The 17,348-nt window shown below is 36.9% G+C and overlaps 1 protein-coding gene across 1 annotated transcript in view; it reads right to left on the minus strand.

Annotated features, from left to right (window-relative positions):
• Positions 1-17,348, minus strand: part of TkR86C (Tachykinin-like receptor at 86C) — a 93,156-nt gene that overhangs the window by 13,780 nt on the left and 62,028 nt on the right. The window contains exons 4-5 of the mRNA XM_073975075.1: positions 6,652-6,865; positions 5,997-6,131 (exon numbers count right to left, since the gene is read on the minus strand). Coding sequence (XP_073831176.1) covers positions 5,997-6,131; positions 6,652-6,865 — 349 coding nt within the window. The remainder of the gene's footprint in view (positions 1-5,996; positions 6,132-6,651; positions 6,866-17,348) is intronic.

A 17,348-nucleotide genomic window follows, 5' to 3' on the forward strand; every position in this document is an offset into this window, starting at 1 on the left:
CAAGATAACTCTCGAACGGATCAACCGATTTAGTGGTCCAAAAGTTGGCCTTCGTCATATTTTGTCCAAACTTAGTTACCCTAAATACATTTGATCTGTCCGTAGATGAAAGTTTAAATTCACTTGAGCTGAGGGTATATCTCTGTCGGCAAAGCCGATTGATACTTTTTTACTTGTTCAAATAGAGTTTGCTTCAATTATTAAATTCATTCGACATTTAACCAGGGTTTCGGAGTCGAGTTATTTTTGGCTCGACTCCAGGACAGTTTTTTTTCACGACTCCGACTCCGCCTCCGACCGTAAATTCCTATACGACTGAAATTGAATAAAATGTGGACAAATGTTTAACTTTTTCCTATATTTGGGCCCATATAGGCTAATCTGTTTGTTTCCCCTAATATATTCTTTAGAATGTTCATTAATACTCAACTACAGAACATAAATATGAAAAAAGAAGAAACATATTGAAAAATAGCAACAAAATACAACTTAGAATGTTTTTGTCCGTTTTACCTTTTTCCCGAGTATATTCTGGAAGGAACTTTTTAACGTGCCAAAATCTTTTCACCTTCAAAATATGTAAAAATTAAGGGCAATAAAAATAGTTTTGGATATCTTTACTAGATTTTTATACCCTCAGCCTTTAGGCTAGAAAGGGTATATACACTTTGACACGACCAAAAATGTGCCTCATCGAAATAACGGTTTTAGACCCCAAGTATGTTTGGACGAAATTCATTTCAGACAATTTGGAGTCGATGTAGCCATATCCGTCCGTCTGGCTGGTGCGCACGATAACTTCCGAACGGATCAACCAATTCGAACCAAATTTTGGGTATCGTAATATTTTGTCCCAGGTTAGTTTAAGTTCGAAGATAGGCCATATCGGTCCACTGCTTCGGGTACCTCCCCTACAAAAGTTCAAAATTTGTCTGTGAACGATAACTCTCGAAGGGAGCAATCGATTTGGTCTAAACTTTGCACATCGTATTATTCCTTCCAGATATAGATCGGGTTCGAATATGGACTATATTGGTCCACTCCTTCAGGTACCTCCCACACAAAATTCGGATAAAGTGAAGTTTAATAGCTCCTCTCGGATCGTTTTGAAATATGTTTCAGTAAGTTGCCCTTGCCTTTACGAAGCACAATGGTTCAGGAATCTATTTTCCTGGCAACAAATCAAAATTTTGTTTTGTAAAATATATTTAATTTCTATATGGGATTCGATAGTAAACATATTGAAACTAAGGAAACCAAAAAATTAGGTCAAAATATTGGAAGGTGTGGGCGTGGTGTACCCCTAAAGACGAACATTTTCCCCATTTTTGGGAAATTCGTAATTTTTGCAAATTTCTGGAGAACGACGTAGCTATTTCTCGGAAAATATAACAAATATTGTGTTCATTGTTTTGTTTTTTGTAAGGTAGGTAGGATTGTGGCCTTTAAAAATCTACTAATTTTAGGCAATTCCAAATTTAGTGGACTAGAACTTTTGTGGAACAACATGGAACAAAGTTCTGTTTTCACATGAAGATGCCTGCGAGTCTCCTCTTTCAGCGCATATATACTTTTGTACCCGTTCCGTTCCGTCTGTTTAACACTTTTTTCAATTTATTGAAATTACATGGGTACTAATGTGTGTTTATCTATACTGTTTCCATATGAATTACAGCTTTTTGACACAAATTAACATTTTTTTTGAGTATATGAGTTTATACGAGCTATAAAGTTTCATGAAAACCCAAGAATTTTTTTTTTAATTTTCGAAAAAATTTAAAATTTTTTGTAATTTTTTTAATTTTTTGGTAATTGCTTGATTTGGAGTATTTCCCCAATGGCTCAACTTCATTTATTACCCTCTATTACAGAGAGTAATGTTTTTCAAAACGAACTGACAGTGTTGCAAAATTTTACTGATCGCTACCAATATCATGATTTCATCCCGGCGAAGGGAATTATCAATTGGGTTCTCAGTTTTTGAAATGATGCCTTTTAGCGAAAAACCGAACTCTTTAAGTGTGAGAATCACACTCACTTTTCGGCTTTTCCAAAGAAACACCAAAATCCAAATTAGTCCGGTCAAAATAGACATTGAAATAGCAAAAATTCCCACAAAGCTGAATTTTGGTGGAGAGCTAGGGTTTGCCATTAGAAGCAACGTCCTAAAAGTCCCCATCGATCCCATGTGTGCAAAAAAAATTATTCGGGGTCAAAGGTCAAATTTTAAGGGTTTTTAGGTTGTCGGATTTATTTTTTGAAAACAGTTGATCTAATCAAAAAGTGACTAAAGTAAATATTGTAGACAGAAAAATTATCTACAAGTTTGACCCTTATAATTTTTTTCTTAGAAGGAACCATTCATGAGATATAGCTATTCTAAAAAACACATGATTTTTATGCACTTATAAGGGAAATATGCACATATTCAGACGAACCGGTTAAAATAAGCGAAGTAATCGGTTCTGTCCCCCAAAAAAATATATATTTTCTTGAAGAGCGAACTTATAGCTATCTTCTTAAAAAAATTCCAACAAAATCGGAGTGTGTTTAGTAGAGTTATTCAATGTTAGAGTCATTTTATGCAAAAATAGCCCATTTAACCCACATGTATAATCGAAAGCTCAACGGGAACGACCCCAACGAAAACTCTCCGATTTTTTTCAAGTTTAGTCCGAAGGTAGGGTTTGTTGCGCTGATTACGGAAATGTATAATTTTCAACGGTTGCGGATCCGGTTCGCCGGTTATTAGACCCGAAAAGCCAAATTTAAAAACCGGGTTAGACCCGGTTCTACTGAACCGATTACTGCAAAGTGGATATCGTTTGAAAGCTTACAGAAGTATCTAACACATAGTGTCGTTACCATAACCGGTTCCCCTCACAATGAACTTACGCGGCTAATTTTTTATTTGACCTTTAGATCGAGATATCTCGAAAATGGTAAGTCTTTTTTTAGAATCATAAAGACAAATCTTGTAGACAATTATTGAATCTACAACTTTTACTTTAGCCGGCTTTTGCTAAGTCTTACCGTTTTTGAGAAAAATTAAAAAACCTGAATAATGCCTCCAAAAATGACCTTTGACCCCGAATAACTCGTTTTGCACACATGGGATCGATGGGGACTTTTAGGACGTTGCTTCTAATGGCCAACCCTAGCTCTCCACCAAAATTCAGCTTTGTGGGAATTTTTGCTATTTCCCCCTTATACGCATGTCTATTTTGACCGGACTAAATATTCTGCAACATGTCAGCACGTATCAACTAAGAATTCATCGAATTCTGTGAGTTGAAAAGAACATCGACACTAGGGTGTCCAAAACCGAAACCGGTTAACCGGTTTTGAGTTACAAAACCGAAACCGGTTTTCGCCAAAAACGTCATTTTCGGTTAACCGAAAATCCGGTTATTTGTGTCGGTTAACCGGTTTTAAAAAAGTAGTAATATTTTTAAAATTTCATTACAATTGTATTCTTGAAAGTAAACTAAACATAACTAACAAAAGGTACGGCTAAATTATAAATGTCAGATACCTTTAAACTTGAAAATATTTAGTGTAAAATGGCACAATTCCAATATAGTTCAATTGAACGATCTATGAAAAAACTGCGTATACGCAATATCACACGGTTGTTTGAATGACGTTATTCATACGTTTTTGAATTATTACAGTAAACTAAGAACTAGTCGAATTTAAGGTTGTAAAGTTGTAAAATCAAGTACATTTTGATTCCGGCACGATAATTTGAGGTTCTCAACGCAAGAATGAGAATACAGACTTAATAAAACGTAAATTTAATTAATTTGGTACACAATCGTATATTTGTAAGGGCTTTTACTATTCTTAGAGCACAATTTCTGACATATGTTTGCTGTCTCCACTTTAAGGTTGAATGTTAAATAACAAGGATATTATCAGATAATTATATAATAAAGAATTAGTTATACTTAATTTACCCCATGCCGCACATTTTTAATCAAATATTTATCAATTATGAGCAATTTTGTACCTATTTTACAAAACCGGTTTAAACCGGTTAACCGGTTTTAAAAATTTTTGAAAACCGAAAACCGGTTTTTGAAAAAACTGAAAATTTCGGTTAACCGAAAACCGTTTTGTTTGGAAAAACCGGTTTTTGGACACCCTAATCAACACAGTTGCCTGTAAGGTTGTATTTGGAATTTTGTTTTTAATAAAGTTCCCCTGCGCGTGCCTCCGCTGTTTTTTGTTTGTTTTGTTTATTGTTGAAGATTCAATCTCATTTGATTGCTTGAGTTGGAGTATTCCCCCAATGGCTCAACTTCATTTATTACCCTCTATTACAGAGAGTAATGTTTTCAAAACGAACTGACAGTGGTAATTTTATTGTTTATTTGTTGGTGTTTGACCATCTTTAATACATAGGAAGATATAAAAACCACAAAATCATTCATATTTTGATGAAAAATAGTTAAAAAACTCAAAAGTTTAACTTTGACCTTGAACCACTGTGCGACGGTACAATTTTTTTCTTGCGCAAGTCCATACTTCCTGAGATATTGACCTAAAAGTTCCAAGAAACCCTGACGGCACCAACCAAAATGGCAATTTGGCAAGATAATTTTCGCAGGGGTTTCTGATTGGTGCAGACTTTACACATCATACTATTTCATTCAGTCACCTATCAGGTTTGAATATGGGCTATATCGGTCCAGGCCTTCCGGTACCTCCCACACAAAATTCGAAGGTACCTCCCACACAAATAGCCATACTAAAATGGCTATTGTGCAAGATAACTCTAAAAGTTTTGTGAGAAGACCAGTAGGTCTTCTGACAGAAGATTTGTAGGACTTATGTATATAGAAGACGTAAAAAGTTCAATTATACTCGATTGTTATAGAACTTTACTTTTGCTTGCAAAAATTAAATGATCAATTGGACCAAAAAATAACCATTTGGGCAAATACTCGAAATTGGGGTTATATGGGGGCTACCCCCTAATGTGGACCTACGTTGACAAATTTTTGCAAGGATATTTTGTGTATATTGAGGACATACTGTGCTAAATTACATCCAATATGATAGTAAAATGTGGCTAATTTAGGAAAAATACCGTAAATGGGGAGGTACGGTTATATGGGGGCTATATCAAAACATGGACCCAAAACCCCCATTTTCAATTCATAAACTTCTATTGGTAGAAAAAACATTTAAGAAACATTTTGGCACCCTACATCAATTGGTTCGGCAGTTAAATAGTTTTTACCTACCATTTGGGTAAATACTCGGGTATTTACCCAAGTTTTCAGAACACTATAAAACTGTACATTTTGAAATGATTTCACAACCGAAACCCAGGAAAAGGGTGTAAGAAGCTGTGTTTGCGTATATTTTGGTATAGTAAATACCCAAATAAATACCCACAAATGGGTATTCACCCGGTATTTACCCACCCTGCGTTAAATACCCGGTAAATACCATCTTTAGCCCGAGCATATACATATGTATGAACTCGCGACATAGTGCGACCCTCGGACTCGGTGTCCTTAATGCCAGCGAAGAGGTGGACTATATTGATCTGTTTTTGGTACAGAATGGACATCTGGTCTAAGTTTGATTTACCAGGCCTGAATCCGCATTATTATGATCCGATTTTCTTTTACATAGAATATTGAATGTAACCGATCACAATGAATGCTTCATGTGCAATGGGACGGAGACCAGTTAATTTCTAACGACTCCAGTAAAATTATCTTGATTTGTAGCCACTGTCTATAAGACTTAATTTGTTTGATAACGTTGAATATCACTGTGGCAAATTGGTTGATAAAAAGTTTCGCTCCTTGAAACATCATCGTATCATGCAAGAAAATATTAATTACTTCAAATCATAAGTAGTATAGTATACAAATAGGTATCTATGTATGTATGTTCGAAAATAACTCATGACTTTGATTTATTCCAATACACATTCTCATATGTCTACATGATGACTAGCTATTTATTTTACTTACCTCTTGGTCATTGTATTGGAGTAGAGTAGACATGGCGCCGACAGAATACAGCTTAAAACCCATATTAATGCCAATATTATGCGTACTTTACGCCTAGACGTTCGCCGCTTGAGTGGATGCACTATGGCAATGTATCTGCGAGGATAAGGAGAAAGAGGACAAAAATAAAATAAAGATGATTTTTTTTATGTGAAGGAGGTGGTTAAATGATTTATGGTTGAACTCCGTGTGGCGACAATGAACAGGGTGAAATCAATATAGAGAAAAAGTTCATAAATTTACCACAAAATTTGACACGAGTTTGTAGTTTTCGCCAGCATGTGTTGGTGCTTTTGGGTATTGAAGTGTAACGAGCTGTTCAAAAGTTTGTTTTCACAGGTGTTTCACCGAAGTGGGGAAGTTGGGTGAAATTTGTATTTCATGTTAAAAAGTTATGTGTTTTCAACTGCTAAAAGAAACACAAAGTAGAGGAAATTGACTACCCATGCGAAAGTAACAAACAAGCCTTAATTTGTAAGTTAGATCAAATACTCGTACTGTTCTTCTGCTTTCCTTAAATGATTTCAGCTTTGGAAAGCGTCTTCGTGGTACCACCCACATTGTTCATCATTATTTATTAATGAAAACCAGCATCACAAAAATATTTTCTACTCACCTGTCGAATGATATTGCCACCAGGGTGAAGACGGACGTCGACACCGTTACATTTGCCATGAAATTATTGATGGTGCAATAAATTGTGCCAAATGGCCAGTCCGAGTTCACCATGAAAATAAAATTGAAAATACAATTCAGCGATGACATGAGCAAATCGGCAATGCTCAGATTCAACAGAAAGTAATTTGTTGCCGTCCGCATGCTACGATGACCTAAAAAAGAATATGAAAAAGAAGAAAGATTAGTAAATTCACAATGCGTAAACGTGCTTGTTATACCCTACACCACTATGTGGGGAGGGTATTATAAGTTGGTTTTGGCCAAAAAGTTTGTAAGGCATAGAAATAATGAAATAATGGGTCCCGGAAGGAAAGAAGCCTATTGGTTTTGGTGATGGTCGGGTAATATTCAGGGGTCGGAATAGCAAAATTTTCATTTTTGCGATTTTAGTAATAATGACGAATATCACACCTTTGGATGGGGACCTTCCAAAAGCAAAGTCTGACTATAAAATTAAAAAAACCCAACTTTACAATAGTGCAAAGTAGGTTGACTAAGGTGGCTAAATAACGGAGATATCGCAATAGTCGGTAATACATACCATATTAATTTTTTGTAATCACGATACAGGTCTCAATTTTGATCGGATCGTCACGAAATTTTGGGGGTTAATGGGGGTCCACGGGGTAAGAAGCCTATTGATTTTGGTGATGGTGGGACATTACTCAGGGGTCGGAATGGGCAAAAAAACTTATATGCTATGCTTCTATAAGAGGTATATCAAAAGTAATACCTGGCAAGGAAAGTAGAAAATATCACCTTTACAACGATGTGAAGTATGTTGTCATAGGTGGTCAAACAACAGAGATATCGCAATAGACGGTAATGCATTCCTTTTTCCATTTTTTGTGCAATCACACTACAGGTCGGAATTTTGATCGGATCCTCACGCTATTTTAGGGGTTGATGTTGGTCTCACAGAGAAAGAAGCCTATTGATGTTGGTGATGGTCGGATAATGTTGAGGGGTCGGAATGCCAAAAAACTTATGTGGAGAAAATACAAAGTTTTATTCTTATGGGAATGCCTCCGCTCCTACTACGAAAAACCTGTCAATGAAGAAAGAAAAGATAACCTTTACATAGATGCAAATTAGGTTGGCGTAGGTTGGCAAAGAACGTAGAAACGCAATAGTCAGTAATGTGTCCCATTTTTCCATTTTTTGTAATTCAACTAGAGGTCATAATTTTGATCGGATCGTTTAGAAGGGGGGTACCAGAGAAGGGTAGCAGAGGGGAAGAAGCATATTGAGTTTGGTGATGGTCGTATAATATTCAGTGGTCGGAATGCGCAAAAACTTTTGTGGAGAAAATTCAATGTTTTTTTCTTATGCGAATGTCTCCGTTTCTACACAGAAAAAAATATTTCAAGAATTTTTACATATTTTTGTTCGTGATGTAGCTTTTTCAAACTGCACAGGTACATCACATAAGATACATGTGCCATTTCTTATATCCACCCGAAAGCCACTATTTTTTCAAAAATATGTAAGATTTTCATGAGATGCAAAATCACTTTCCATTTTTCCCTACATTCTCATATTTCCTCTCTTGTTTTGTAAATGCTCTCAACTTTGTTCTCGTTTTCTTTTGAATGGTCTCATCGTCTCACCAATAGTTCAGATTGTGTACCTATTTAGTTCAGAATTCGTAGCGAATGTCGGAAATAAATTTCCCTTTCGAATTTGCCAGGGATTTTCTTCGGATTTCATTACGAAATCGGACCGAAATCGATCCGATTTCGCTCAGATATTTCGTTCCGAAATTATGTCAACCACTTCATACAACTTTCGTTAAGATATCGTTATGATTTCGGATCCGACATCGGAAGTAGCGTCAAAATTTTGTTTCGATTTCGAAGAAACCACAACACAACCACCACCATCGTCTCACCATCACATTGAGACCTTATCAACAAACCACACACACAACCACTGTTGCAACAATTGTTGTTACCCAGCAAACCAATCGTACCGACATCGTAACCAAATCGGAACAAAATTCGGACGCTACGTCCGATATCGGATCCGAAATCGTAACGATATCTTAACGAAAGTTGTATGAAGTGGTTGACATAATTTCGGATCGAAATGTCGGAGCGAAATCGGATCGATTTTGGTCAGAATTCGGAACGAAAGCGGAAGAAAATCCTTGGAAAATTCGGAAGCCAAATTTTTTCTTCCGAATTTTCGTACAAATTTCTGAACGTTTTCGGAATAATGTCGTATGAAAATCGGAGGTTCCTTCTGAATCTTTGTAAAGATTTCTGAACGATTTTAGAATAATGTAGTATGAATATCGAAGGAAAAAATTTCCTCTAATGCATCTTTTTTATTAATTGATCTTGGTTATGTTTTTATTTGAAGATTGTAATTTCAAAGATTTCTCTAATGATTTTCAATGTTGTTAATATTTCGTAGTTATAGTAGAGATTGTGTACGAATATGTTGTGTCTATCAGCACAAGCATGAATTACACTTTGCAACATTTTTAAGGTACTCTTGTGCAAACAATTTGAGCTGAGGAGTTTTGTTTAAAGTACAGACCCAAACGACAAAAACCTCTAGTTGGGTTTTGTTGTGTCATATCCAGCTTGGATTTTATGGCCCCATCTAAACATTGTTAATTATTGACTTTTTAAAGCAATTCTGGGCTATATCTCTAAAACTTATGTGATCTTCATCTGACCTCTGAAGCAAGAATAAAATATTTGGAGAAATAATTATAATTAACAACAAACAACAACTCGTCTAAATTGTTTTTTTCAATCTCTCAGAAGAAACCAGTATTTTTTTGGCTTTATGAAAAGCGTTCATGGAATGCAGAAATTTAAACCTTGGCAAGACTTTATGAACACTATTCCTAAAATACAGTATTTTTTTCTGTGTACTAGGGGTATTCCAACGACAAAGCCTTTCAATGGAAGAAGACATATCATATTTACACGTATGCGTTTCAACAAAATTGACCTGTATTAATGAAGACATTCTGAGCTTTAAATGAACACAAAATGTAGCATTGATGCAAAAAAATCAGAGGCTCTATTCCAATATTAATACTTTGAATTTTACCAGTCAAAATCTTATGCACATTGTCGTCCCTGCCCGACTATGCCTTTGGTCACTTGTTTAAAAGGTGGTTGTTTGTGAATTCTATACTATTTATAGAATCTATACTATATTTTTGTAAGAACAAACAGAAGAACCAACAAACGTCAAGACATTTGCAAAGGCTCAGACTGCCTGGAATGCCTGTTCGTTCATGTTGGTGCACAATCTTATACGAATAGATGGTCAAATATTTATTCTGCAGAAATGGGCAAGTATTTTTTCTTGTCTTTACTTTCTAAGAATAGGTACAAATAAACCGACAGCAAAGCTGATAAACAGCATTTCGATATTGAATTCTTACCCTCTATATCTACATTTTTAAAATAATTGAAGAGAGGAAGAATTTGTCATATCTGTAAGCGAAGGCAAAATAAATTGAGAAAAATGTTATTAGGTTTTGCTACATTTGTCTTTGAATATTTCCAACTTCATTACTTAGAAAAAATCTCAGAGTTTATATACACACTTGACGCATATGAACCCAGAAATGGTTTCCTTTGCTAAATGTATTTTTAGGGCACAACAAATGAATTGTTGATAACCATCATTCATTGTCTCTTCCAAGAAATGTTTTTACAAGTAATGCTCAGCAGCCACTATTGGTTCAAACAATACTCATTCAACCAGAGTATTACACAGAAAATAATCATGATGATGAAAGTGATACATTTCAGCACAGCGTTTCATGATAATCAAGTTAATGTAGGCATTAGTGAAACGTTACAAACAAACAGAAGTGAATAAAATACCAAAAATATAGCTCGTACATACTAGGGTGATAACTTTTCTACTTTTCTTTTCAGTGAAATTGTATAAAAAAGAAAACGGGTCGATTTTTTACGTCAATAAAAAATAAATAAGGAAAGGTCGTAGACTAGAGTTTGTTTTAAGATTTCGAGAGGATAACATGAGAATTACATTTGTTCATATAGAAATATTGATAATGTTGGGTTGGGGATGACTAGAATTTACAGTCTAAATTTAGAGTATATCTCAACACTTCTTAAATATATAGTAACTAACGCCACAAGTTTCCGCGGTTAATTTTGCACTTGTTTAAAGATGTGGACCTGATGATCATAGAGCAATTGTATTTTGTTGTAATAGTTTGCGAAAGTTATTGTTATGGTGATGCAGGTCCTCTATAACAGAATCCTCCCAGCAAACCAATCGTACCGATATCGTAACGAAATCGGAACAAAATTCGGACGTTACGTCCGATATCTGATCCGAAATCGTAACGATATCTTAACGAAAGTTGTATGAAGTGGTTGACATAATTTCGGAACGAAATGTCGGAGCGAAATCGGATCGATTTCGGTCAGAATTCGCAACGAAATCGGAAGAAAATCCTAGGGAAATTCGGAATTCGATTTTTTCCTCCGAATTTTCGTACAGATTTCTGAACGATTTCGGAATAATATCGCATGAAAATCTGAGGTACTTTCCGAACTTTCGTAAAGATTTCTGAACGATTTTGGAATAATTTCGTATGCTTATCGAAGGAAAAAAATTTCTCTGATGCCTCTTTTTTATTGATAAATTTTCTTATTATGTTTTTTATTGGAAGATTATAATTTCAAAGATATCTAATGATTTTCACTGTTGTCATCATTTTGCAGTTATAGTAGAACAATGTAAACTTTGTGTACGAATATGTTATGTCTATCAGCACTAGCTTGAATTATTATATGTTGCATTTATATTTAAAATATTTAAAAAATGTATATGCGAATTTTATAACCAACAATTTTGTTTTTCGACAACAAACTAAAATGTTGCTTGTTAGAAATATACAAAAGGTGGTTGTTGTGCGAAGGGAAATTTGTTTCCGACAAATCGATCCGAATTCGTAACGAAATCGGAAGAAAAACATTAGCATATTCGAAGGGAAATTTACTTCCGACATTTTCTCCGAAATCTGAACGAAATCTGTACGAATTCATGTACGAAAAATCGTATAGAAATCGATACGAAATCTGAACGATTTTGCTTCCGAAATTGTTCCGATATGTCGGACATCCGACATTTGGTTTGCTGGGCTATAACACATACAGTGGTGGCCAATACATTTGCAACAAAATTGAACCTTTTAGGACATTTTTTGAAAGTAAAACAAGTAAGAAAGTATCAGTCAGCTGAGCCGACAGAGATATACCCTCAGCCACGTACCCGAAGTAAAAAAGTTAACACAATGCTTCTGTAGGTTTTTTAGCTGTTGGGAAAATTTTCCAGGATGGAAAGGGCCGCAAAAAACTACATGTTGCAACAAAATTCAGAATGATCCAAGACGATTGCATTTTTTCCAAACTTTGGGTAGGGTGTACCCGTAGGAGTGATCCGATGTAGTACATATTCGGACCTAATAAAAATCTGTAGGAAATATTTTTTTCTTTATTAGTCTATGGATATTTCCTTACAAACTACATTATTAAAAATGTTGTACTTAATTTTCTGAATTTAAATATATTACAATTTTACTTTTCAATTTACAAAGTTTGAGCTAAATCGATTTCTCTCTTAAAAGGTTATTTTACACATTAGGCAGTTTAGGTGTTGCCGGTAGGATTGGACCTTTTTGGGTCATTATCTCAAGAAGTATGGACTTGCCCACGAAAAAAATTACAACTTCGTAACAGGGGCCGCAAGCACAACCTGCTGCATCACAAATTAATAAGATCAGAGAGGAGTTGTTAAACTATACTTTTTCCAAATTTTGTATAGGAGGTACCCAGATGAGTGGACCGTTATAGTCCATATTAGAACCCGATCTATGCCTGAAAGTAATATTACCAACAGCAAAGTTTGGCTCAATTCGGTTACTCCCTCCTAGAGTTATCATGCCCACAATCTTGGCGAAAAATTTTGAACCTTTGTGGGGGAGGTACCGGAAGGAGTGGACCGATATGGTCTATCTTCGAACTTAAACTAAGTATGGACAAAATATTGAAAGACTCAAAATTTGAACCAAATATGTTGACCCGTTCGAGAGTTATCGTGCGCTCCAACTACGACACATGGTATTATATGGGTTGTTTGCAGTTGTTGTGCTGATTTCTGAGGAAGTATGGACTTGCCCCTGAAAAAAATTATTTCGTCGTAATGGCGGAAGTGAATACAAGTGGCTGCAACAAAAATCGAAGCGATTCGAGAGCAGGCCTTAAACTGCACTTAAGCAAAATTTTGTGTGGGAGGTACCCGAAAGAGTGAACCAATAGGGTCCATATTGGAACCTCATCTATGTCTGGTAGAAATGTCACGATGTGCAAAGTATGGACTAATTCGGTTACTCCCTTCAAGAGTTATCGTGCGGACAATTTTTCCGCACATTTTTGAACTTTTGTGGGGGAGGTACCTGAAGGAGTGGACCGATATGGCCCATCTTCGAACTTAAATCAAATCTAGACAAAATATTTCGATACCCAAATTTTGAACCGAATTGATTGATCCGTTCGAGAGTTATCGTGTGCACCAGCCAGCCAGACAGACAGACAGACGGACGGACATTGCTAGATCGACTCAAAATTGTCTGAAACGGATATCGTACAAACATACTTGGGGTCTAAAACCATTATTTCGATGGGGCACATTTTTGGTCGTATCAAAGTGTAAATACCCTCTTTAGCCTAAAGGCTGAGGGTATAATTAAGTATTTTTTGGCAATGATTTATAATAAAAGAAAATAAAAAGTTTTGACATGTTATTTAACAAAAAATTTGAAAAAATATGAAAATACATAACACGCCTTAAAATTTAATGGTCAAAACATATGCAACTGAACCAAATCCGATGCAAACATCTTCATATTTTGTAAAATATCATTTTTTGTATGATTCAAACCATTTGTATTCGTTTTGGGAATATTAAAAGTGAATGAATAGTTGAAACTGATATCAGTCATACATACGTACTTCTTCGGGGGAGTGGCGGGTCGTACGGCAGAAGGATGGACATGGGTTCAAGGATGAAAGACTACAAAAGTAATAGAAATTTCTTGACATTTCAGATGTCAATTTAATAAAATTCAAAGTTTAGAATGCAAATGCATCATTTATTAGCAAAAGTCAGAAGTCTGGGTCTCGAAAAATATATGATCGTAGGGATTTGGTCCATATCAGAATGATCGATACTGATGTATTGATGTTATAACGGGCGGTCGCGATGCTCTTGAAGCAACTTTAAATGGAAGGTGCTTACACCTGGGAAGTTTTTGCGGATTCTGAAACTACAATGATCATAGATGAGAAAAATCAAAAAAACAAACAAAAATCGCCGACTCAAGTTGACATTTTTAGGTGTTTTTTAGGTTTTCACGATTTTGCTTGGAAACCTCAAGTCCTATCAAAATGGGACAACATTTCGTAGGTTTTACCCTTATTGAGATATTGAATTTCAAATTGGGATAATGCATTGACTGTATCGCTACCTTATAAAACAATGTCATACATGGTGCGCCTTAACTGACTTTAAGTAAAAACCGCTTACACCAGGGGAGTTTTTGCGGATGTTGAAACAGCAATGTTCATAGGTGAGAAAAGTCTAAAAACAAGAAAAAATCGATGGAAGGATTTTTATATAAATGGCGGACAAAGTTCACATTTTTGGTTTTTTTTAGGCTTTCTCGATTTTGCTTGGAAACCGCAGGCCCTATCGAAATGGGACTAAAGAAAATGTTGTAGCAGTGAAAAATTCTGTGGGTGACGTAGGGGATGGAAGATACCAAGCAACGGTCCTGACCGGTTTTAACATGGCAAAGCCCAGGATTTATCTTGGTCCCTCTTTCATCCCAAGTGGACACTGACCTCCCCGTGGTGTCACCTGGGGAACTGCCTTTAACACCCGTTAAAGGTAGTGAGCTAACATGTGCCGCGCGTTCACCCATAAGAACGTTAAAAACTTGGGTTTGGGCGTCGGGCTAGTAACCCCCCCTAGACAAAAGCAGCCTACTATGAAAAAACGAAAGAAAAGAAAAACAAACCCCTCTAAAGTTGACGACCCCCGCAAACATTTTAAGGTCCATGATCTGCGAACCTGAACCTGGAATGTTCGCACTCTTTATAGAGAAGGTGCAGTTTACGCGCTGGCAGATGTAATTGAAAAGTACAAGGCCGACATTACTGCCATACAGGAAATACGATGGACTGGGAAAGATGTCACAACAACACCTAAAGGTGACACACTGTATTATAGCTGACATGACACAAAGCATGAGTTTGGTTGCGGTTTTGTAGTTGGTCAGAGGTTAAAGCATCTGGTCTCCAGCTTCACCCCAGTGAATGAAAGACTTGCTACAATTCGATTAAAAGCAAAATTCTTCAACATCAGCTTTATCTGCGCTCATGCTCCAACCGAAGACAAGGACGAACAGATCAATGATATATTCTACGAGCGCTTAGAAGGAACACATGACCGTTGTCCTACCCATGACATTAAAATTGTTCTAGGCGATTTTAATGCCAAAATTGGAAAGGAGAATATCATTGGACAAACAGTCGGGAAATTCAGTCTACATAGTGAAACATCAGACAATGGAATGAGGCTGATAGACTTCGCAGCGGCAAAAAACATGGTAGTTAGCAGTACCAGTTTTAAGCATCTCGATATTCATAAAGGCACTTGGCTGTCTCCAGACCAAAGAACAATAAATCAAATTGATCACGTTGTGATAGATGGAAGACATTCATCGAGCGTGTTGGATGTACGATCGTTCCGAGGAGCAAACATAGATTCGGACCATTACCTCGTTGCAGCAAAGGTACGTACCCGTCTTAACGTTGCAAATAAAGCACGGACAGACACAACACGAAAGTTGGACATCGCTAAGCTGCAAACACAACAGATAGCCACAGCATATTCCACTCAGCTGACCCAATTGCTTAATGAAAGCGCTTCTCGTCCCGATAACGTATCAGCACAATGGCAAAATATCGCCCACTTTATGCAAACTGCCGGAAAATCAGTACTTGGATACCAGAGACCTCCACCAAAGAATCCATGGTATGACCAGGAGTGCCGTGCTGCTACCGAAGAGAAAAATGCGGCATATATGGCTACTTTACAATCAGTAGCAACGCGTAGCGCACGAGAGAGGTATCGGGAGAAAAGGAGAGAGGAGAAACGTCTTTTCCGCAGGAAAAAGAGAGAGATGGAAAAGAGGGAGTGTGAACAAATAGAGATGTACAGGAGACAGAACGAAGTCCGAAAATTCTACCAAAGAGTGAAGCATCAAACTGATGGCTTTGGTACAGGCATATCCTCCTGTAGAGACCAACAAGGTAATTTGGTAACTCATACAGATAGTGTGCTCAGGATATGGAAAGAACATTTTTCCAAACTGTTGGTATCCGATAGCAGTGAAGACGGCGAAGATACCACAGATCCAATCACAGAAGATGGTATTGTATGTATACCGCCCAGCCAAGATGAGGTAAGGACAGCAATAAACCGGCTAAAGAATAATAAGGCGGCAGGAGCAGATGGCCTACCAGCCGAGCTGTTCAAAACCGGAGGCGACACGCTGATAAGGTGTATGCATCAGCTAGTTAGCACCATCTGGCAGGAAGAACGCGTACCCGACGATTGGAACGTGAGCATCCTATGTCCAGTCCACAAGAAGGGTGATAAGACTGTGTGCTCCAATTACAGGGGCATAAGTCTGCTCCCTATTGCATATAAGATAGTATCTGGCATATTGTGTGAGAGACTAAAGCCTATGGTCAATGAAATTATTGGACCCTATCAGTGTGGCTTTAGACCTGGCAAATCCACCATTGACCAGATATTTACCTTGAGACAAATCCTGGAAAAGACCCAAGAAATGCAGATCGACACCTTCCATCTTTTCGTCGATTATAAAGCAGCATTCGACAGCCCTATACGTTCAAAGGTGTTCCAAGCCATGTCTAATTTTGGTATTCCTGCAAAGCTCATTCGGCTTTGTAGAATGACATTAACTGAAACGAGATCCTCAGTTAAAATAGGAAAGAACCTCTCCGAAGAGTTTATTACCAAAAGAGGTTTCAGACAAGGAGACGGCCTGTCGTGTGATCTATTCAACATCCTGCTGGAAAAGGTCATACGAGACGCGAAGGTCAAAAGAAATGGAACGATATACACGAACAGCCATATGTTACTGGCTTATGCCGACGACATTGACATCATGGGTCGATCGGTAAAGGAGGTAACTGACACCTTTACATAAGTCGAAAGAGAATCTGCTAAAGTTGGTCTGGCAGTAAACGGCGAAAAAATCAAGTTGATGGTATCGACGCGTAATATTACCACAAACCCCGCACCATTTGTGAATGTTGGTACCTACAATTTTGAGGTAGTAAAGGACTTTGTCTACCTCGGCACCGCCATAAACACAACAAATAACATCAGTTGTGAAATACGAAGAAGAATAGAGTTGGCTAACAGATGCTACTTTGGGCTGAGTAAGCAGTTTAGGAATAAAGCCACCTCTCGTCAAACAAAAGTAACACTTTACAAAACACTGATACTACCCGTGCTAATGTATGGTTCCGA

This window comes from Musca autumnalis, unplaced genomic scaffold (assembly GCF_047663935.1).
Source record: "Musca autumnalis isolate F117 unplaced genomic scaffold, ASM4766393v1 scaffold_1, whole genome shotgun sequence".
NCBI lineage: Eukaryota > Metazoa > Arthropoda > Insecta > Diptera > Muscidae > Musca > Musca autumnalis.